At 35.4% G+C, this 18,952-nt stretch overlaps 1 protein-coding gene across 1 annotated transcript in view; it reads right to left on the reverse strand.

The window, feature by feature from the left end:
* Positions 1–18,952, reverse strand: part of Rsf1 (remodeling and spacing factor 1) — a 133,543-nt gene that overhangs the window by 28,193 nt on the left and 86,398 nt on the right. The window contains exons 6-9 of the mRNA XM_004869669.4: positions 9,940–11,705; positions 7,982–8,188; positions 3,239–3,343; positions 1,861–1,940 (exon numbers count right to left, since the gene is read on the reverse strand). Coding sequence (XP_004869726.1) covers positions 1,861–1,940; positions 3,239–3,343; positions 7,982–8,188; positions 9,940–11,705 — 2,158 coding nt within the window. The remainder of the gene's footprint in view (positions 1–1,860; positions 1,941–3,238; positions 3,344–7,981; positions 8,189–9,939; positions 11,706–18,952) is intronic.

Consider the following 18,952-nt stretch of genomic DNA (forward strand, 5'->3'; position numbering starts at 1 on the left):
AGACTGTGTTTCAGAATAAAAAAATGGCTGGAAATGTAGCTCAGTATGAAGGTCCTAGGTTCAATTCACAGTACTTTAAAAAAAAAAAAACTCGGGCTGGGGATTTAGCTCAGTTGTTCTGGCGCCTGCCTTGCAAGTGCAAGGTACTGAGTTCAATACCTGGTACAACCCCCCCCCCCAAAAAAAACCTCCCAAAACACTCAATGTTAAGTCCTATAGATTAATCCTCTGAAAATCATCTCCAACACATCTGCCTTCCTATAACAAAGATTACTCTCATGCAGGTCTCATAGGCTTTTACACTGTATATTGCCAATACCCTAATTCTAATCCCTTTTTCTATTACTTAAGCATTTTTTAAATGAAATAAACATTATATCCCTCCTTTGATGGTTTTCTAAGTGATTACAGAGAGTAACTCAAATTCCATAGTGAGGTGTGTGCAGAGCTGTTTGCAATTTGGACTTGCTCAGGTTTCACAGAGGTACAGCCCTACTTTCCTATCCTCACTTTTACTCTGCCTTTGCTTGTGTTTGTGCTCACTGCCTGGATATCTCTTCTCTGCATGTCCATCTGCATAACTTTATCTTCCAAAGTTTTCCTGAAAACCCCAACTCCTAGGAAAACTAGTAAGATCCTCTATGATGTCCTTGTATTATTTTCAATATAACTTGATTTCTCTATTTTACTGTATCATTGGTTCATGCATCTGGATTCTCTCACATAATGTGAGCTTCATATAAGCAAGAGCTTTGTCTTATTCATCTTTTCAGTTTGGTATAGTAGGTGTGAATAACGTGTAGAAATAGACTAAAGAAAGTACAAATATCAGCCTAGTGTGGTGGTGCATGCCTGTAACCCCAGCACTTGGAAGGCTGGGGCAGGAGGATCAGTGTGAGTTCGAGGCCAGTCTGGGCTGCATAGTGAATTCACGCCCAGTCTGAACTATATAGGGAGACTTATCTTGGGGGGAAAAAAGGAAAGAAAAAGGAACTCACAAATAAAAATTTACCATCTTGATTCTAAACTTTTTTTTTGATACTGGGGATTGAACTCAGGACCTTGTGCTGGCGAGGCACCACTGAGCTAAATCCCCAGCCCCTGAACTCCTTTTTAAATATTAAAGTTCAGTTCTGCTTCCTCTAAGAAACTTTCTTCAACTACTGTAGACCATTGTGGTGGCATAATGAAATGGAGGCATCTGTTACAGTCATAAGACACAGTGCACCAATTAAATGATTTTTATTCAGCAATGTTAACACTGCCTGTGCGAAGAGATGACCAGAGTAAATTTTAGGCTAGTTCTTAAAGTTTTCTTTACAGTTTTCTTATGTTCACTATGGTAGTTAAGTGCAAAATCTCTACTTGGGCTAACATTTATTCACAGTAGGTACTGAAAAATACTCAAAAGATTGACAAACTTTTCCGTGAAAGGAAATGATAGCAAATTTTTCAAGCTTGGTGAGTCATTAAGTATCTACTGCAACTCTTCAACTCTACTACTGTAGGGCGAAAGCAACCACTGATAATATTTTAGTATATGTGCTGCCAAAGCGAGCACAACCACTGATAATATACAAACAAATGAACAAAGCTGTGTCCCAATAAAATTTTAGTTATGGGTAATGAAATCTGAGTATTGATTCTCATGTGTCATGAAATATGATTAAATAGTTTTGTTTTTTGTCGGCCATTTAAAAACACAAAACCATTCTTAGCAGGCAATATAAACATAAGAAGCAGGCCAGATTTGATCCTCGCTCTGCAGTTTGCCAATTTCGGCTTCAGACAGACTCATTCATTTATATTGCAAAATAATTGTCAAATTCCTAAACAAAACATTAACACACACACAAATACCTTCTTTCAGCACGCTCCTTTTTCTTTAAGGCAACATCCAAATCTTGCAACTGTTCCTCTAATTTTTCACACAGCAGCTTCTGAAAGGAGCAAAACGTATGTCATTTTAAACACCTTTCCACAATAATTTATCACATACATATTAAGCTCATGGGTATTGTGCTGTAAGAGCAGACAAGGGGCCATATGATAAATGAATACTGAAGCTTGTGTTTAATTTAAAGAGGTACTTCAGCTTCAGCATCCACTGAAGGGAAAATGAGCACAGAGAAACACACATTAGAGAAACTTAAATAGCTCTGCCAGGAGAAAAAAAAAACCTACCACATTCTGTTCCTATCTCACTAGCAGTAGTCCATGTTTAAAATAGCATTTGGAACCAGGCATGGTGGCACACGCCTGTAATCTCAGCACTCTGGGAGGCTGAGGCAGAAGGATCACAAGTGCAAGCTCATTCTGTATAACTTAGCAAGACCCCGTCTCAAAATAAAATTTTTTTTAAAAAAAGAGCTGGGGATGTAGCTTACTTGGGTTCAATCCCCAGTATTCCAATAAACTTGTAAAAATAGTATTTGGTTCAACCATATACAAAACAATGTTTATAATTAAAACAAAAAGATTCAAGACATTTTAAGGGAGAATACTATATAGAAGTCCCAGTAACTAAATTTTTTAAAAAACAGATTGAAAAAAATGTACAAAACAATGCCATGATTACTGACCTTGAAAAATATATTTGGCAAAGCTATGCTAAGCCACAGAAATATACTTCACTGAAAGATGTTAACTTCCATCACTTTAAAAGCAAAATGAGTGTGGGCTGGTAAGATAAGATACCTAAATGGCTGGTTATTACAGTGGCACAGAAATATCCTACTCTTCAGTCTCAAAAGAAATTAATCTGAAGGGCTGGGGATTTAGCTCAGTGGTTTCAGCACCTGCCTTGCAAGCGCAAGGTCCTGAGTTCGATCCCCAGTACCAAAAAAAAAAAAAAGAAATTAATCTGAATCATAAAGAACCATGTTTCTTCTAATCCTGATATTAATAAAACTACCAAAAAGAAGATAGGCAGAAATGAAATATTAGAACAAGATAAACTATAGACATTTATTTCCCTGTATTTATCTAAATTTAGTGTTCTGTGGGCATATAACAAGTGTGAGAAAGAAATCCATGATGATTTTACAAAAGTTGGAGGAATTCTGAGGATTGCTTTGGAAAAAGCAAAAAAGAAGACCTAAAAGAGATTAATAAAAGGTAGACATCTAAACAAGAGGCAACACTATTTACAAATTGCTTTGAGACTGGAAGACATTCAGTGACTGTTAAAAAGTATTATTAATTTGGATATAAAACCAAGGGCTGGGCTGGGTCATACATGTTGACAAGGGGGGCAAAACCATTCTCCATCAGGGATGATCATCAGAGGAGGGCGGAGGCAGGCGGTGTGGTATCCACTGTCACAAGAATCACACAGAAGAATCTGAAATAAACCACATTGAGGTCAACCTAACTATGACTAAATCATATGACTCTTAAGATAATGACATTTTAATATTTCTTAGTACTCTATTGCAAAGTATTCTTCATGTGCATAAAAGTAATGAATAAAACAGCTCTGATAATCTGAGCTCTGACATGCCAATTTTTAAAAAAATTTAACCCCCACCCCCCAAAACACTAAGAAAATGTAAAGGTACAAAATTAAGTGAAAAATAACAAGTCCTTTCTAAACAAGAGTTAGAATCACTTTATAGTGTGTCATAAAGGTAGTAACAGCATGATTTATAACAACTTTTTTTTTATATAACAACGTTTTAAAGCTCAAGTATCAGAAACTAATCTACCACATATAGAATTTTAAAATTATGAAAAAATTCAATTTTAATAGCATTTCAAACACCTATATATTAGAAACCCACATAGTTCCTTTTAGCCTACAAATTTAAATGAAGGACTGAGACATAGAAAAGGAACGGAACTATATTCAGAACCATATGTTCAAACATGAAGACTACTATAACAACAGTTAGTCTTGGGCCAGGGATTTAGCTCAGTGGTTCCGCCACCTGCCTCACAAGCACAAGGACCCAAATTCGATCCCTGGTACCGAAAAAAAAATAACAATTAGTCTTACAGTTGCTATTTTATTGCTCCCTGAGTTTAAGAGGACTAACTCTCTAAAATGTAACATGAAGGGCCGGGGATTTAGCTCAGTGGTTTTGCCGCCTGCTGCACAAGTGCAAGGACCCTAGTTTGATCCCGGTACCAAAAAAAAAAATTTAACATGGTACATTCATGAATGTTTAACTAAAAAACATTTAATTTTTAAACAATTTTAGATTTAAAGAAGAGTTACAAAAATATTAGTTCCCATATACCCTTCCCTCTGCTTTCACCAAGGTTAAAATCTTACATAACCACAAGGACAGGTAAAAAAACAAACAAATTAAAATTGAGTACAATATCAGATTTTACAAGTTTTTCCACTAATTGTGCTTTTTCTGATTCTAAATCCCAGGACTACTACACTGCATTTAGTCATGTCTCCTTCCTCTCCTATCTGTAAGTCTTTCCATCTGTTTTCCATGCTTTGACGGTCTAAAGAATACTAGTCCAATATCTTATAGACTGTCCCTGAATTTGGGTTTGTGCAATGTGTTCTCATTATTAGACTGGAGTTATGGGCTTTGGACATAATTAAATCACTATAGTAATTAATAAATTATTGTACAAATATTTTGGAGGGGGCCGGGGATGTAGCTCAGTGGTGCTGCGCCTGCCTGCCTGGCAGCGAAAGGTCCCAAGTTTGGTCCCAAGAAAGGTATAATAATCTATGCAAATATCCTGTGTTTACTTTGTTCTTGAAATTGTTCCAGCCACAGGCACAATGGACACTCCCCCACATTGGCTTCTGTGTCCTCAGGATTTATCTGTTTGCTTGCTTATATGTTTCTCTGTTTATTATTTTAAAGTACTTCCTCACTTTCTGGTTCTACAGAATGCTTCAGGCACATCTTATATTTTCCCTGCCCAAGCCTTAGAATCAATCATTTCTCCAAAAAAGCTCTGATTCTTTTATTGGAAAAATACCCTTTAGAAATCAAAGTCTGGGTGGTCTGAATGTTCACCACTATTAGATATCACTAATGTTAAGCTCTTTTAAGAGGACTGGTTAACAAATGTTTCTGTTTTGCAAACAATTCAGTTAGCACACAAAAGCATTCAACAAAATTTCTCTTCCCTTTGCAAACTCAGCAGCGGGTGACAAACACAACCATGGCCATCTTCCCCATACAAACACACCCATCTTCCCCCAAGTCATAAAACAAATTAAGTTTGTAAACCAAGGTACCACTGTGTGTATCTAAACACACACACACACACAACACCTATATTTCTGTATAGATATTTAAATATGCATGAGTTCATCCTAATATTTCCAGCTCTAATCAACCACGATAAGGTTCATTTTACTGTTGGTTTTGCTAAAAGTGAGGAACCTGTCTCCTATTAGGTACACTTTATTTGCTCAACCCTAGTATACACGTAGTTTCTAACTCAAGCCACGGGGGAGAAAAGGTTAAAAGTGGAAAACTACTTTTTTCCCTCTCCATATAATGAATTACCACTTGATCACAATGCCCAAAATTTAGTAGTAAGTTCTAGTATGTTGTACACCAATTACATGATTGGTTTTATAGGAGCACGTCACACAGGCACCCAATTCCATTTATTAAACTGTTTTCATGGTAAAACATATTTTAAACTTTGAATAATAAAAATTACAAATAAACATTCCTAATTTAGCTTATTCCTAAAATGAACACCATCTCTACTCCACAGTAAAGACAAACTGTCACTGAATACCATGTAAGACAGCTAAGCCTAAGACATAGATCTACTTATTCTGACTAATGCATCTGACAAATGCTACAGTTTTACATTTAGTTATGAATTTATTGCTTTTCAGCTATAAGCTCAATGAGGACAAGGAGCATTTATTTCTAGTTCAGCATCCTATCCCTACCACTGAACATATAATAGGTGCTTATTCTGTTTTGAGGATTACCCTTAAACACTTGACATGAGAAATCTATCATATTTTGAGATCTTCAGTTACATTTTTTTCCAAATTTTTATTTTTATTAGTACATGTTTGCAGTACAGAGACCTTAAGTAACTAATGTCATTCTCCTTGCAACAATGAGATTTTCCACGTGGTCATTAAAATAAATACAAATTCTGTATGTTCTCCCAGAAGGGGACAACTCTTTCCCCCTTATTTCTGCTCACTCCATTTTACTTCTTTCCTCTCACCCCCTTTGTCACGGACAGCTACTGCTGCCTTAAGTAAATATGCACTCTTTTTGCTTAAAAGGACATTAGAAAAATGTAAGTAAATAACAGAAAAGCACTGCTTATTCCCTGATTTAGAAGCCAGAAAAGGCTATCTCAAATCTTCTCTTCACCTTGCTGCATAAACATTTGAACTTTCAGGGCCCGGGGATTTAGCTCAGTGGCACCATGCCTGCCTCGAAACTGCAAGGTCCTGAGTTCGATCTCCGGTACAAAAACAACAACAACAACAAAACAAAACAAAAATTTAAACTTTCATAGCCTTGACGATCAAAAAATGCTCAGAACAATCTTCTGAGCATAATTTCAGTATCTACTCTTCACAGAGAAAGTCATTTCCAACCTACATCTTTTACATGAAACTTCAGAAACTACAGGGATATGATAAAATTCACTCATTTAGTTTCTAGAAACAAAGGTAAACCAGAATTAACTCTTACCCCAGTACATAACAGATATCAGGAACTTTGCTAGGCAACTTTACATAAGTTTTTAAACATGTAGTGACAGTCTAATTTTTCAATGAAGACATCAAAATAAGAGAAGATAGTACCTGCTAAGTGGTAGAAGGAAGATCTGAACCATGTTTGTTTGGCCCCATGCTTTTCCCACATCACACTACAGGGCCTAGAGGACTAGCTCTTATGTATGTGTAAAACTTTAGAGCAGCAATGGTGAACTTTTTAGGGGTTTCAGTTATAACCAATAGCCCGCTGTGGCATGTGTGGTATAGTTTTGCTACCACTACTACATTAGAGGATCTTATAACATTTCTGCTCCACACATTTCATGTAGAAGGATCACTCCTTATACTTCTTTCTACTTCATAGTTGCAGTTTGCCTTTAAACTTAAATGTATTTACAAGAATAGCTGAGTCACACAGAATCAGGCACAATAAGAGTGAATAAACTCTCTAATGAACTGCACATAATGTATATAGATTAGGAACTGGTTGTCCTAATGTAGGCCACCTTGGAAGAGCTTACTTCTTGGATAAGAAAATGCCATATAAATCTGGTACTATTCTGAATATATCTGGTTTATAATTCTCAAAAAAAATTTTTACAACCATCCATTAAAACAAAATTTAAAGTCCTACTAGGTTACTATTTGATTTATATATTTTTACTGGAAAGCAATGAGGCCTTCAGATCTAACTTACTTAAAGCTGGTATTTCAAAATTATAACTTAAAAGGGAAAGAAGAAAAATTTAGAGAACAAGTTTTTGGTTTTTGTTGTTTTTTCCCTAACAATACTGGGGATTGGATCCAGGGGCATCCTAACACTGAGCTATGTATCCATCCCTTATTTTTCACTTTGAGACAGGGTGCTAAGTTGCCCAGGCTGGCCTCAAACTTGTGATTCTCTTGGATCAGCCTCCAGAGTACCTAAGATTATAGGCATGTGCCATTGTGTCCAACCAGGATAGAAAGTTTTGAATAAACTCACTGAAATGTGAGAAGAGATCAGGGGTGCATTGCTGTTAAGTAGAGAAAATACCAATATATATGCCAGGTAGAATGAAAGCAAGATGCTGATCCTTGTCCTTCTTCAAAAAGGGTTGTTGAGAGAAAGAAATAAAAGTTACTTTATAGAATACAAGCTCAGTAACATTAAAAAAAATTCAAATAATGATAAACCCCAGAAGGATTAGGCTGCTCCAGTCAACCATAACATATTTGTAATACAAATATTGCTCATTTGGTATATGTGCTGCTGAAGCAAGCACTAAGTATTGCTCACTTAGATCAGGTACATACTAGTTCAGGATGGTTTGGAAGGCCACATTTTTTGCATGGTTCATCATCATCTGCTAAGATGGCTTCTTCACTTTCCTTTTCTACTTCCTCTTCCGAAGCTGCAGATGACTTTTCACTGTCAGAGCCTTCACTTTCATCATTGCTGGAATATTTCCATTTACCACGTGTTCGAGAACCAGTCCATCGAACTTTGCCTTTAGGTTTTACCTTGCATAAAATAAAATTAAGATAATCTGATATGATAAGAAAAAATGTTTTTAAATGTCTGATTATATCTTTTGTGGACTATTTAGTTAATAAAGAAAAAATTATCATCTCATTGTCAGATACACCCACTATTAAATTCTGGTATACATTTCCATTATTTTGTTGGTTTTCAAAAATGGAACAAAAATGATTACTGTCTTATAAATATTTTACTTCTTCATATTTTCCTAACATCAATATAAATGACTGAATAATATGCCATCACATGACTGTATTAATCTAATCCCCTCTTAGACATTTAGATAGTTGTTTCCCATTTTTTCACTTTCATAAACAATGTTTACTTGTAAATAAAAATTTTTACAAAAACTTCTGTGGTTAGGATAAATTCCTCGAAGAGGATTCTGGGTCAAAGGCCATGCACATCTTAAAGGCTATATCAATAACAAAAAGATGACAACATATTCACTGTTTTATTTTAAAGCCTATATTAGAAATGATCTTAAAATTTTTAAGTGGGCCACTTAAAAGATATAAAGATATAAAAATCTTGATCATCTTGTCAAAGATATAAAAATCTTGACAAACTTGAATTTACAATGCTGCAAACAGCTTTTTATTGTCTAGTTTTACAATCTTTTAACTTGTATTTCACATCATTCTCTCATTATAGGCCTCCAGCTAAAAACAAAATAATTCTAAAAGGAAAAAAAAATGATTTAAAAGTAAACAATTAAAAATTTAGTATTTCAGGGAACTGAGGATCACTTACAATGAAGAAAAATCTGGTCATTTAAATAAATTAAAAGCAAAAGCAGCATTTTTGATTATAATGAACTCCAATAGATAGCCAATGACTTTTTTTTTGTTTTTCTTGGGACAGTGTCTCACGTAGTAGTGTAGGTTGGCCTTGAACTCGCTATGTAGACTACAGCCAACAACTTTTAAAAGATTTTTCTTAATATAAGAGCAACACATAAAAGAGGATTCTGGCTTCTAAGACTAATGATTAAAACAGGGGAAAACAAGGTACCCTCACATACTGGGATAAGATGGTACATTTACAGGGCCTTTTTGGAGGGCAATGTGGCAATAGTTATCAGAAATTATCCTACACATGCCCCTTGACCCAGCAATTCCAATTCCAGGAGTCTATTCTAAAGAAATACTCACTCATGTCCAAAAGGATCTTCAATGCAGCATTGCCTGTAATAGTGAAAAATTGGAAACAACCTAAATGTCAATTAATAAGGGAGTGGTTAAATAAACTGAGGTATAGCCACACTATGAAATATTATGTGCTCATTAATAAACAAAAGGTGGACTATATATTAAGTGAGCTCACAGAAAAATGAACTGATTGGATCCAATTTATTTTTTATATGGTCAAATGTTTATAAGAATACACACATAAAAAAAAAGAATACACATAAATACATGGAAAGGGGATTGAAACAATATGCACTCCAAACTATTAACAGTGGTTGTAAAGAGTTTTCATTTAATAATCCTACAGGGTAGGTATTACTTAACAGTTTACAAAAGGATGTATTCTGCCTATAATAGAAAAAAGTTTAAAAGGAAACAAGAGTATACCATTTGAAATGTATTATCTGGGGATAACTACTAAGAGCAATAAAGTCCCACCCAGTTATCTCTGAATGATTGTGTTCTAGTCAAAAGCAAAAAGCTACAAACACATAGACACAAATATTTCTAATTAAAATTTAATACTCAGAGTAGAAGTTTACCTTGCTTATTTTAGAATTCGTATCCTTCTCTGTTTTTTTCAAATCTTTTTTGTCTGTTTTTTGCAAAGCTGCTGACTCTTCTTCTATTTCATCTTCTCCCTCACCTCTTTTTTTATCAGCTTTCTGATCCCTGATCTCAGCTGCTTTTGCTGTAGGTCTAGATATTCTTGGAGACCTCCTTAAAGTACGACCCACATTTGTTTTCTCTTCTTCTTTTTCTGTCTTTTCTTGCTTGCTTTCTGGTTCTAGAATTTCAGGGGGACAATCTGCCTTCTTCTTCCGACTAGATATCCTAATTGTTAATTTGATACCTTCTTTCTGTCTTTCTGAAGTTATCTCTGTATTTTCTGAGGCAGCAGTTTCTTCTTCAGGAACCAACTTATATTTAAATTTGCTTCTTTGCACAGAATCCTTTGTCTCAGAAGGATCACCTAAGCCAGAGGTCTGGGTATTGTCCAGATTATCCATTTCCACCTTCATGGAATCAGAATCTTCTGTTAGAATGTCTGGGGCTGTTTTTTCCAGACCTTCAACAGAACTTATACTTTGACATTCTACCCCTTCTTTTTCTGAAGCTAGTTTCTCACAATGGTCAGTCATTTTAGACGGTGGGGAATTTTCAGCTGCCCCAGGAGAGCCTGGCTTTTCTGATTCTATAGTACTCTTTGGAACTTCTTCTGGTATTGGACTCAATCTTTGTGTATCCTTATCAAGAAATGTCTTTTTGGACTTCTCTACTTTTTCAAGACTTTCCAGGATTGGTGGGTGGTTATCTTTCTTACTTTTGGGGGGCTTCTCTTCAATTTTTATGGTACAGGATTCAGTGGCAGATAAAGCAGTTTTTAAAGAGAGATCCTTTGCTATTTCAGAAGACTTGAGAGAAGTTTCCATTTCTGGAAGACCAGGTTCCTCTAACAGCCCTTTCTGACTGTGAGTCCCTACAACTGACCCTGCACTATCTTCAACTTTCCCTAAAGGGACCACTTCTATCTCAAGATCATGTATTTTAGTACTGGTTAGGACAGAATTTAAGCACTCGGCTCCATTTCCTTCCATGATTACACTTCTGTCCTTAGAAAGGCTGCTACAGATATCTTCCTTTGTATCAGAAAACTTTGTCTCTATTTGTTCTGTTTTAACATTTGAAGTTACCTTTTCATCATTAACTTCTCCATTTACCAGCTGTTTTCCATCATGACTCAAAGTTGTGACTGTAGAGATCCTTTTACAGGTCTCTTCCTCTTGTTTAATTTCATCTTTCAAAAATTCTTTTGTTGGAGTAACGGATTTACACAGAGGTCCTTTGACTGGACTATCAAAATCATCACTCAGTTTAATTTCTCGTTTTTTAAGTGGTATTTTTGCCTGCTGGTCATTTTTAAGTTTCTCAGTCTCCTCAGTAGATTTTTCTGTAATGTCCTGAGAAGATCGGACATTGCCACCAAATTCTAACCTCTCGGGTTCCTGTGCTCCTACCTTCTCCATGCTACCTTTGCTATCTTTGGGATCTGTTCTACATTCTTTCACTTCAACTTTAATGGGTTTGATATTTTCCTTGAAAGAATCACTTTCTTCTTTGATAATCTTTTTTTCCTCACTTTCTGGCAAAGACTTTTCTAGCTTTACAATGACTGGAAGTTTTATAAGTTCCTTTTCATCATCTTTTTCAACTTGAAAAATAGTCTCTTCTAAAACACTGGCTGTAGAGTGGTTTACTGAATCCACTGGCCTCTCTTCTTTTGTCTTTTTGGTTTCCTTCTGTTCCTCTAAAAATCAGAAAAAGTTTAATTACATTAATAGAAACATTCAAGATTATAAAATACAAAAGATTTAATATAACATATACAGTGGACCCTCAAGTTATGACTGACCTGACATACAAACAACTTGGGTTAATTAGGTTAATGGAAAATTCATCTGCCTCTTGTTATCTATAGAGTGTACCCAGGTAAACAACCACATCTCAGCTGTACTAACTTACAATCAACTTGAGTTACAAATAGCACTTGGGAACTGATCCAGTTCATAAGTCTAGGGTCCACTGTACTTCCATTTGAAGTTTCTTTTTTAAAAAAAGTGGCTTTTGTCACTGGATATTTGACAATGAAGAAAATGACAAAATTGTGAAGCCCATCTTCTAGATATTAAAAAACCAGTATTTAGAAATACTCAGGTTTCTGTTATTTATTTTTAGCTTCAGGGTTCTCAATGGAATGCAAACATTTATACAGCTCAAACAGTTTATTCAAGCTCAAGGGATGGCTCAAAAATATGATATTGAAAATGCTACATAAAACATTTCTTATTTTGTTTTATAAACTGACAACTATTCGGGCCAGAGATTTAGTTCAGTGGCACCGCACCTGTCTCACAAGCGCAAGGTCCTGAGATCGATCCCTGGTACCAAAAAAAAAAAAGGTCCAAAAACTGACAACTATTTTTTGCAAGTCACTGAGCACTTAACTTCACTGAAGTAACACGAGTACAACAGTGGGAAAATAAAACAAGGAAAATGTCCATAACTACTACTCAGAGGCAATCACTAGTAATATTTTAGAACTTATTTTAATAGTATTTAATATTTTAAAAATTTATTCTGGTCTTAGATATTTTTCACCAGTCTGGACACATTTGGCCTTAATTTTTTCATTAAAACACTAATGCTTTATCATATTAAGTGCCCTTCTCAAAAATTAGCCAGGTATGATGGTACATGCCTGTAATCCTAGCATTTGGGAAGCTGAGGCAGGAGGATCGCTGTGAATTCACAGTCAACCTGTGCTATATGCTGAGTAAGGCCAGCCTGAGCTACACAGCAAGACCCTGTCTCAAAAAACAAAAAACCAAAACAATTAATCAAACTTTATGATTGTATGAGGGTCCTCAATGTGGCTGTACAATTGACCTTATCAAATGCCATTATTCACCATGTAAGAAGTTAGTATTTTCCAAAACAACTATTTAGGTTCACCTGTCGTTGCCTCTTTTTACTTACTATGTAGTTCAACTTTTATGGAGCACCTAATAGAGCAGATTTAAACATAACAAATGTCATATCTAGGTAAACAGCATAACCTCTAAAAATGATTACAGAAAGAGCATAGATCGTACTCTTAAACTGAGCAGTATTTTCTGTTCATTACTACTAATTTTTGTACATATTCCATTCCTTCAACTTTGCAAATGAAAAACCTTAATTTGAGGCCCAGGGATTTAGCTCAGTGGTTCAGCCAGCTGCCTTGCAAGTGGAAGGACCCGAGTTCAATCTCCGGTTCCAAAAAAAAAAAAAAATTTTAATTTGAAAAAAGTTTTACCAAGCTATGAATTTTTTAAAAATGTTACACAGACTGCTGTTGAAAAACCAGAGTAATAATATATTTCGTGGGGATACAATAAATGAAGTAGAGAGGGCCAGAGATTTAGCTCGGTGGTTCCACCACCTGCCTCGCAAGTGCAAGGTCCAGAGTTCAAACCCCTGTACAAAGAAAGAAAAGAATTTCATGGGGACATAATAAATAGAATAGAGAGAAGTGAGACAAAGTACAGTATGCTTTTTAAAAATAAAATTTAGTATTTCATTAAAAGTGAATGTTTTCACTACAAATCTCCATTTAAAAAAAATGTCCAATCATGTAGCAAATAAAAACCTCAAAAGCTATTTAGAACCATTCAGAGCTTGAAATCAGTGTCAGTATTTATACGACTGGCACTTTAATATATGGTGCTAAAAAATTTAGAGATGACTGATTATATTTCCTTTTTTCCACTGTTGACTAGATTTAGTAAATTCTCATTGAGCTTGGTCAGTGTATCGGGAACATTAATTTAACAAACATTTTAACAGTTAGCTAATAGCTTTAAAATACAGATTGCTACCTATAAAATGAACTTCAACCTAATACTAAGTATTCGTTTACTGAATACAATTTAATATATCTCCTATATGTTTATGGTTCAGGAAGCATCACAGAATCACATCATGACTCTACCCCATAGTGTAAAATAACACTATGTTTTTATTTGGGGTAAAATGATTTTGATTCAAGTAACAACACACAGAATAAAATGAGAAATGACATGAGGTTCAAGACTCTCAGATTCATTTATACTAATTGAGCTACTTCTGGAGTATGCCATAAACTCTCTGGTCTTCATTTGTTCATCTATAAATAAAGCTGCTGGACTAAATAACCTCAATTATTATTCTTCACTGGTATTAAATCTCTCTTATCCCAAATGTTAAATCATTGGAAATTTCATATTTGGCTCAGTTCTTTAAGGAAAAAAAATGACAACAATTATTACTCTAGATCCCCTACATTACATGGATATGTCTCCATAACAGTATAGAAAACAACAGAATCATGAGAGAATAGAAACTTAAGCATGATGATAAATGATGAAAATATCACTCAATCATATGAGAATTCCCTTCAGGTTTGTCAAAAAGTGACTGTAAAAGAGAATGTGAATGAGTTTCACAGGCATGAAAACTGAAGCAACAAAAGTAAAGGAAAATTTATTTAAAAATCAAAATGAACACCAACATTTCCTGCCACACTTGAGGTGATTTAAGATAGCTGCTATTGGGCCAGGGATTTAGCTCAGTGGTTTCGCTGCCTGCTGTGCAAGCACAAGGACCTGAGTTCGATCCCCAGCACTAAAAAAAAAAAAAACGAGAACTGCTATTTACTGTAAGTTTCATTTACTCAATAAATATTTACTGATCATCTGGTATATGCTTTCCTAACTACTCAAAGCAAAATCACTAACATTGAATATTCTACATAAATTAACAGTGGGAGATATCAATGGGTGCCTACACAGTATCTAATCTCCTCCTCTTACTAACCGAACTCTAATTTTGTTCAGGAAGGTGATTGACTCCTCAGACACCTTACAGGTATGAGTCTATGATCCAGTTACAATCAATGAGATGTATGAGGAAGTCAGGTGAGGAACAGAATTCAGCTGACTTGAGTTTTTTGGCCTTTTCCTTTCTTTGTGTCCAGATTCTGCACAAAACACCAGAAGGACCAATCATGATAATGGAGCCACATAATAAAAATAGCAGACTGGGAAAGGTTCTTGATGATTTCATGAAGCTACTATATAAGACCTAGATTTATTGACTTTTTATTGTACAAAAAATTTTAAAAGGGCCAGGGATTTAGCTCAGTGGTACGCCACCTGCCTTGTAAGCACAAGGTCCTGAGTTTGATCCCTGGTACCAAAAAACAAAACAAAAAACAAAAGCCAAGTACAATACTTTTTTACTCATCCATTTAATATATTTTGGACTTGTGATATTTTGGGTGATAAAAAGGTAACTAGGGCCAGGGATTTAGCTCAGTGGTTTCACCGCCTGCTGCGCAAGCCCAAGGACCTGAGTTCCATCCCCAGTACCAAAAAAAAAAAGAATGGTTTTCTTTTACAACAAGACAGGAGAAATTTCAAAATAGTATGTTAGTTTCAAACTATTTCAGATCTACAGTGAGAAATAAATTAATACAAACACATTAAAGAACAATTTGGAATATCTTGTTTTTATTTTTTTGGTACCGGGGATCGAACTCAGTTCCCTGCGTGTGCGCACCAGGCAGCAAAACCACTGAGCTAAATCCCTGCCCCCCCCTTTTTGGTACTGAATACCTTGTTTTTAAATGCAAGGAAATATACATTGCTCAGCATTCTATTCCTACAGCACACTTACAACTATACACACATATATAAATATACATAAACATATATTTCATAAATGAGTATTTGTTGTAGCATTGCTGTAAATTGTATTGTAGCTGCTCCTGGAAAAGGAAGGAGAGCTGGGCCTGATGGCACATGCCTGAAATCCCAGCATTTGGGAGTCTGAGCCAGGAGGATCGCTGGGAGTTCAGGGCCAGCTCCGGCTGCACAGTGGGTTCAAAGCCAGCCTGAACTACATAGTGAGACCCTGTCGACCTCATTTCCTTTTGTGTTACATACAATGCTTCCCACTTATTCTGCATGCACTACATTGCTCAAAGGGGTTGAAAAACTTAATTCTATAAAGGGTCAGATAGTAAATATTTTAAGCTTTGCCAGCCATAATGTCTGGTGCAACCACTAAACCCTACTACTATGGCATGAAAACAGCCATTGGGAATTAGATATCAAACAGATAAATAAAATTTAATTAACAAGCTGAGCATGAAGTCACTCACATGTAGTACCCACTACTCAGGAGGTGAAAAGGCAGGATTATTAGAGCATAGGAGTTCAAGCCCAGACTGGGCAACATAGTGAGACATTATCTCAAATTTTTAAAACATTAATTAACAAAACAGGTGTCAGGCCATATTTGGCCTACTTTAATATATTACAAAGACTTGTTTCTACCAAGAGATTTTGTATTTGTTTTGTTTACTTTTTGTCTTTTCTCAAGCATCACCTTTTCGGTGAGTTCTTGAGGACCCCAATCTAAAATTATACTCACCCTGCCCAAACTTATTTGCCCTCTATAGCTCCTTACTACCACCTACATTGTACGTAACATATTTTTTCAATTAATCTTCTTTACTCTCTGAATCATATTGATGCACAAGCAAATAAACGATTTTCATTTATAGCTATTTTTCTAGCACCAAGAATATTCAGTAAATATATTAAATATCTGTTGACTGAAATGAAACACTATAGGTAAAATAGCATGTATGCTACAGAGAGGAATATATTCCTGCAATAAAGTTTTGCTGCCAAAAACACTTTTACTATTTTGAAAATGTTGAGAGACTTCTACGTTTACAAAAGTGGCTCAAAATATTTGATGTCCTGCCCCATTTATTGTAACATATTCACTATGAGCAAGTGTTTCCAACTGTACTTATGTAAATGCAAATGCTCGTTCCAGTTTTATACAAGTACTGTACTTTTCTGCTGTACTAAACATAAGATTTTGATATCATATGTAGTATTTTCCTCTTATATGATATACTGCCACATATCATAGCACTTAAAAATTCCACATAAGCATGAGCAATCATGGCTTGGCTATAGTTTATTAGAGTTCATAGTTGCCAACTCTTCCAATATTAAATTTTAGATGCTGACAGCAACTTCAAATTAAAAAAGAAAATCACACATTTGAGTGTGTGCTTAGCATGTGTAAGGCTCTCTGTTGGATTCCAACCACACTAAAAGGAAGAAAAGAAGGAAGGAAAGAAGGGAAAGAGAAAGGGAGGAAATATATTTCCACAAAAATCTGAACATAAATGTTCACAGCTGCATTATTCATACAAAAAAATGCAAAAAAAACCCCATGTCCATCAAGTCATAAATGGATAAACAAAATCCAGTACATATATACAAAGAAATATTATACACTCATAAAAAGGAATGACACACTAATACATGCCACAACATGAACGAACCTTGGAAACATGTTAAGTCAAAGAAGTAAGAAACAAAGGGCCACATACAGTGATACCTCAGTTCACAAATGCTTTTGTTTGCCAACAATTTGGTTCACAAACAGAAGCATTAGGCAAAATATTGCTTTTGTTTCCAAACTCTGCATCAGGTGACAAACTCAACCACGGCCATCTTTTTCACACAAACACAAACATGGCCGTCTTTTCCAAAACTGTAGATCAAATTAAGTTTGTGAATTGAGGCACCACTGTACTATACTATTCCATTTAATGAAATATCCATAAGAGACTGATTCATACAGACACTAAAGCAGATTTAAAGGTTTCAATGAGTTGAGAGAAGGGAGAAATGGTGAGTGACTACAAAATGGGTAGAATCTCTTAGAAGGTTGATAAAAATGTTCTAGCACTAGGCAGTAGTCATGAAAGTAAAATAACATGAATAAACTGAAGACCACTGAATTGTACACATTAAAAAGGCAAATTTTATCTTAGCTTCTTCAAAAACAAAGCAATATTGCCAGGTGTGGTGGCACATGCATGTGAATCTCACCACTTAGTAGGCTAAGGCAGGAGGATAGCTGTCAGTTCAAGGCCAGCCTGGGCTACACAGTGAGTTCAAGGCCAACCTAAACTACATAGGAAGACTTTTTCACAAACAAAGTACTATTATATAGACCAAAATAAACATATTTGGGGCCCTAATGAGGTCTACTAGAGTCTCAAATGATACTTCCTCATCTGCTTACACACACGCCTAAGTATATGACCGCAAAAACTTTTTAAAAGGCAGCTTTTTCCTAATTAGTAGGGGGAAAACCTAAATTAAACGTTAGCTTAGCTTCTTTCAACTTTGTTTTTCTCCAAGAACATTTCTTTATAAGTTTTTTTACACCATCTAAGTAGAATACAGTAATATAGACTAAAAATATATATTAAATATCATGGTGTCTATAACTACAATACCATCTGAAATGACACAGTGAATCTTCAACAGCCTTATCCAAGAGTTTAAATGGCATCTAACATTGACTTCAACATCTACCATCGTTGGAGAATAACACTTCAACAAGAATTTGACAGCTTTAAGCCTGGTGGTGCTATGATTGGCCCTAATATAAGTGAGAGAAAATAGTATAAATAAAGTTCTAAAAAGAGATTAGAAAAGGGACCAAAAGGACTTCCCATGTGGGGAGTGGGGATAAACATGATAAAGTCACAGACGAAAAGGTCAACACATACTCACAAAATAAAAACACCTACATAATCTGGAACTAGTAATCATGTAAGGAAATAGGAGGAAACAGTAGAAAGAGAGGTAGAGGCCATATTGTGAGATTCTGAATACTAAGAAATTCAGAGATTTTCAAAAGGCAATTCTAACTTTCTTTGAAACAAAAGCCAACATAGTTATTCACTTGGTTAAAAAAAATTTTTTTCTTTTGATACTGGAGAGCGAACTTGGGATCTTGTGCTTGCGAGGCAGGTAGCAGAACCACTGAGCTAAATCTCCAGCCCACTTGGTAATTTTTTCTTTTTTGGTACTGGGGATTGAACTCGGGTCCTTGCACTTGTGGGGCAGGTGGTGGAACCACTGAGCTAAATCC

The sequence above is a fragment of the Heterocephalus glaber genome, unplaced genomic scaffold (genome assembly GCF_053883595.1).
Source record: "Heterocephalus glaber isolate CG9 unplaced genomic scaffold, H.glaber_assembly_v1.0 deba00001428, whole genome shotgun sequence".
Lineage (NCBI taxonomy): Eukaryota > Metazoa > Chordata > Mammalia > Rodentia > Bathyergidae > Heterocephalus > Heterocephalus glaber.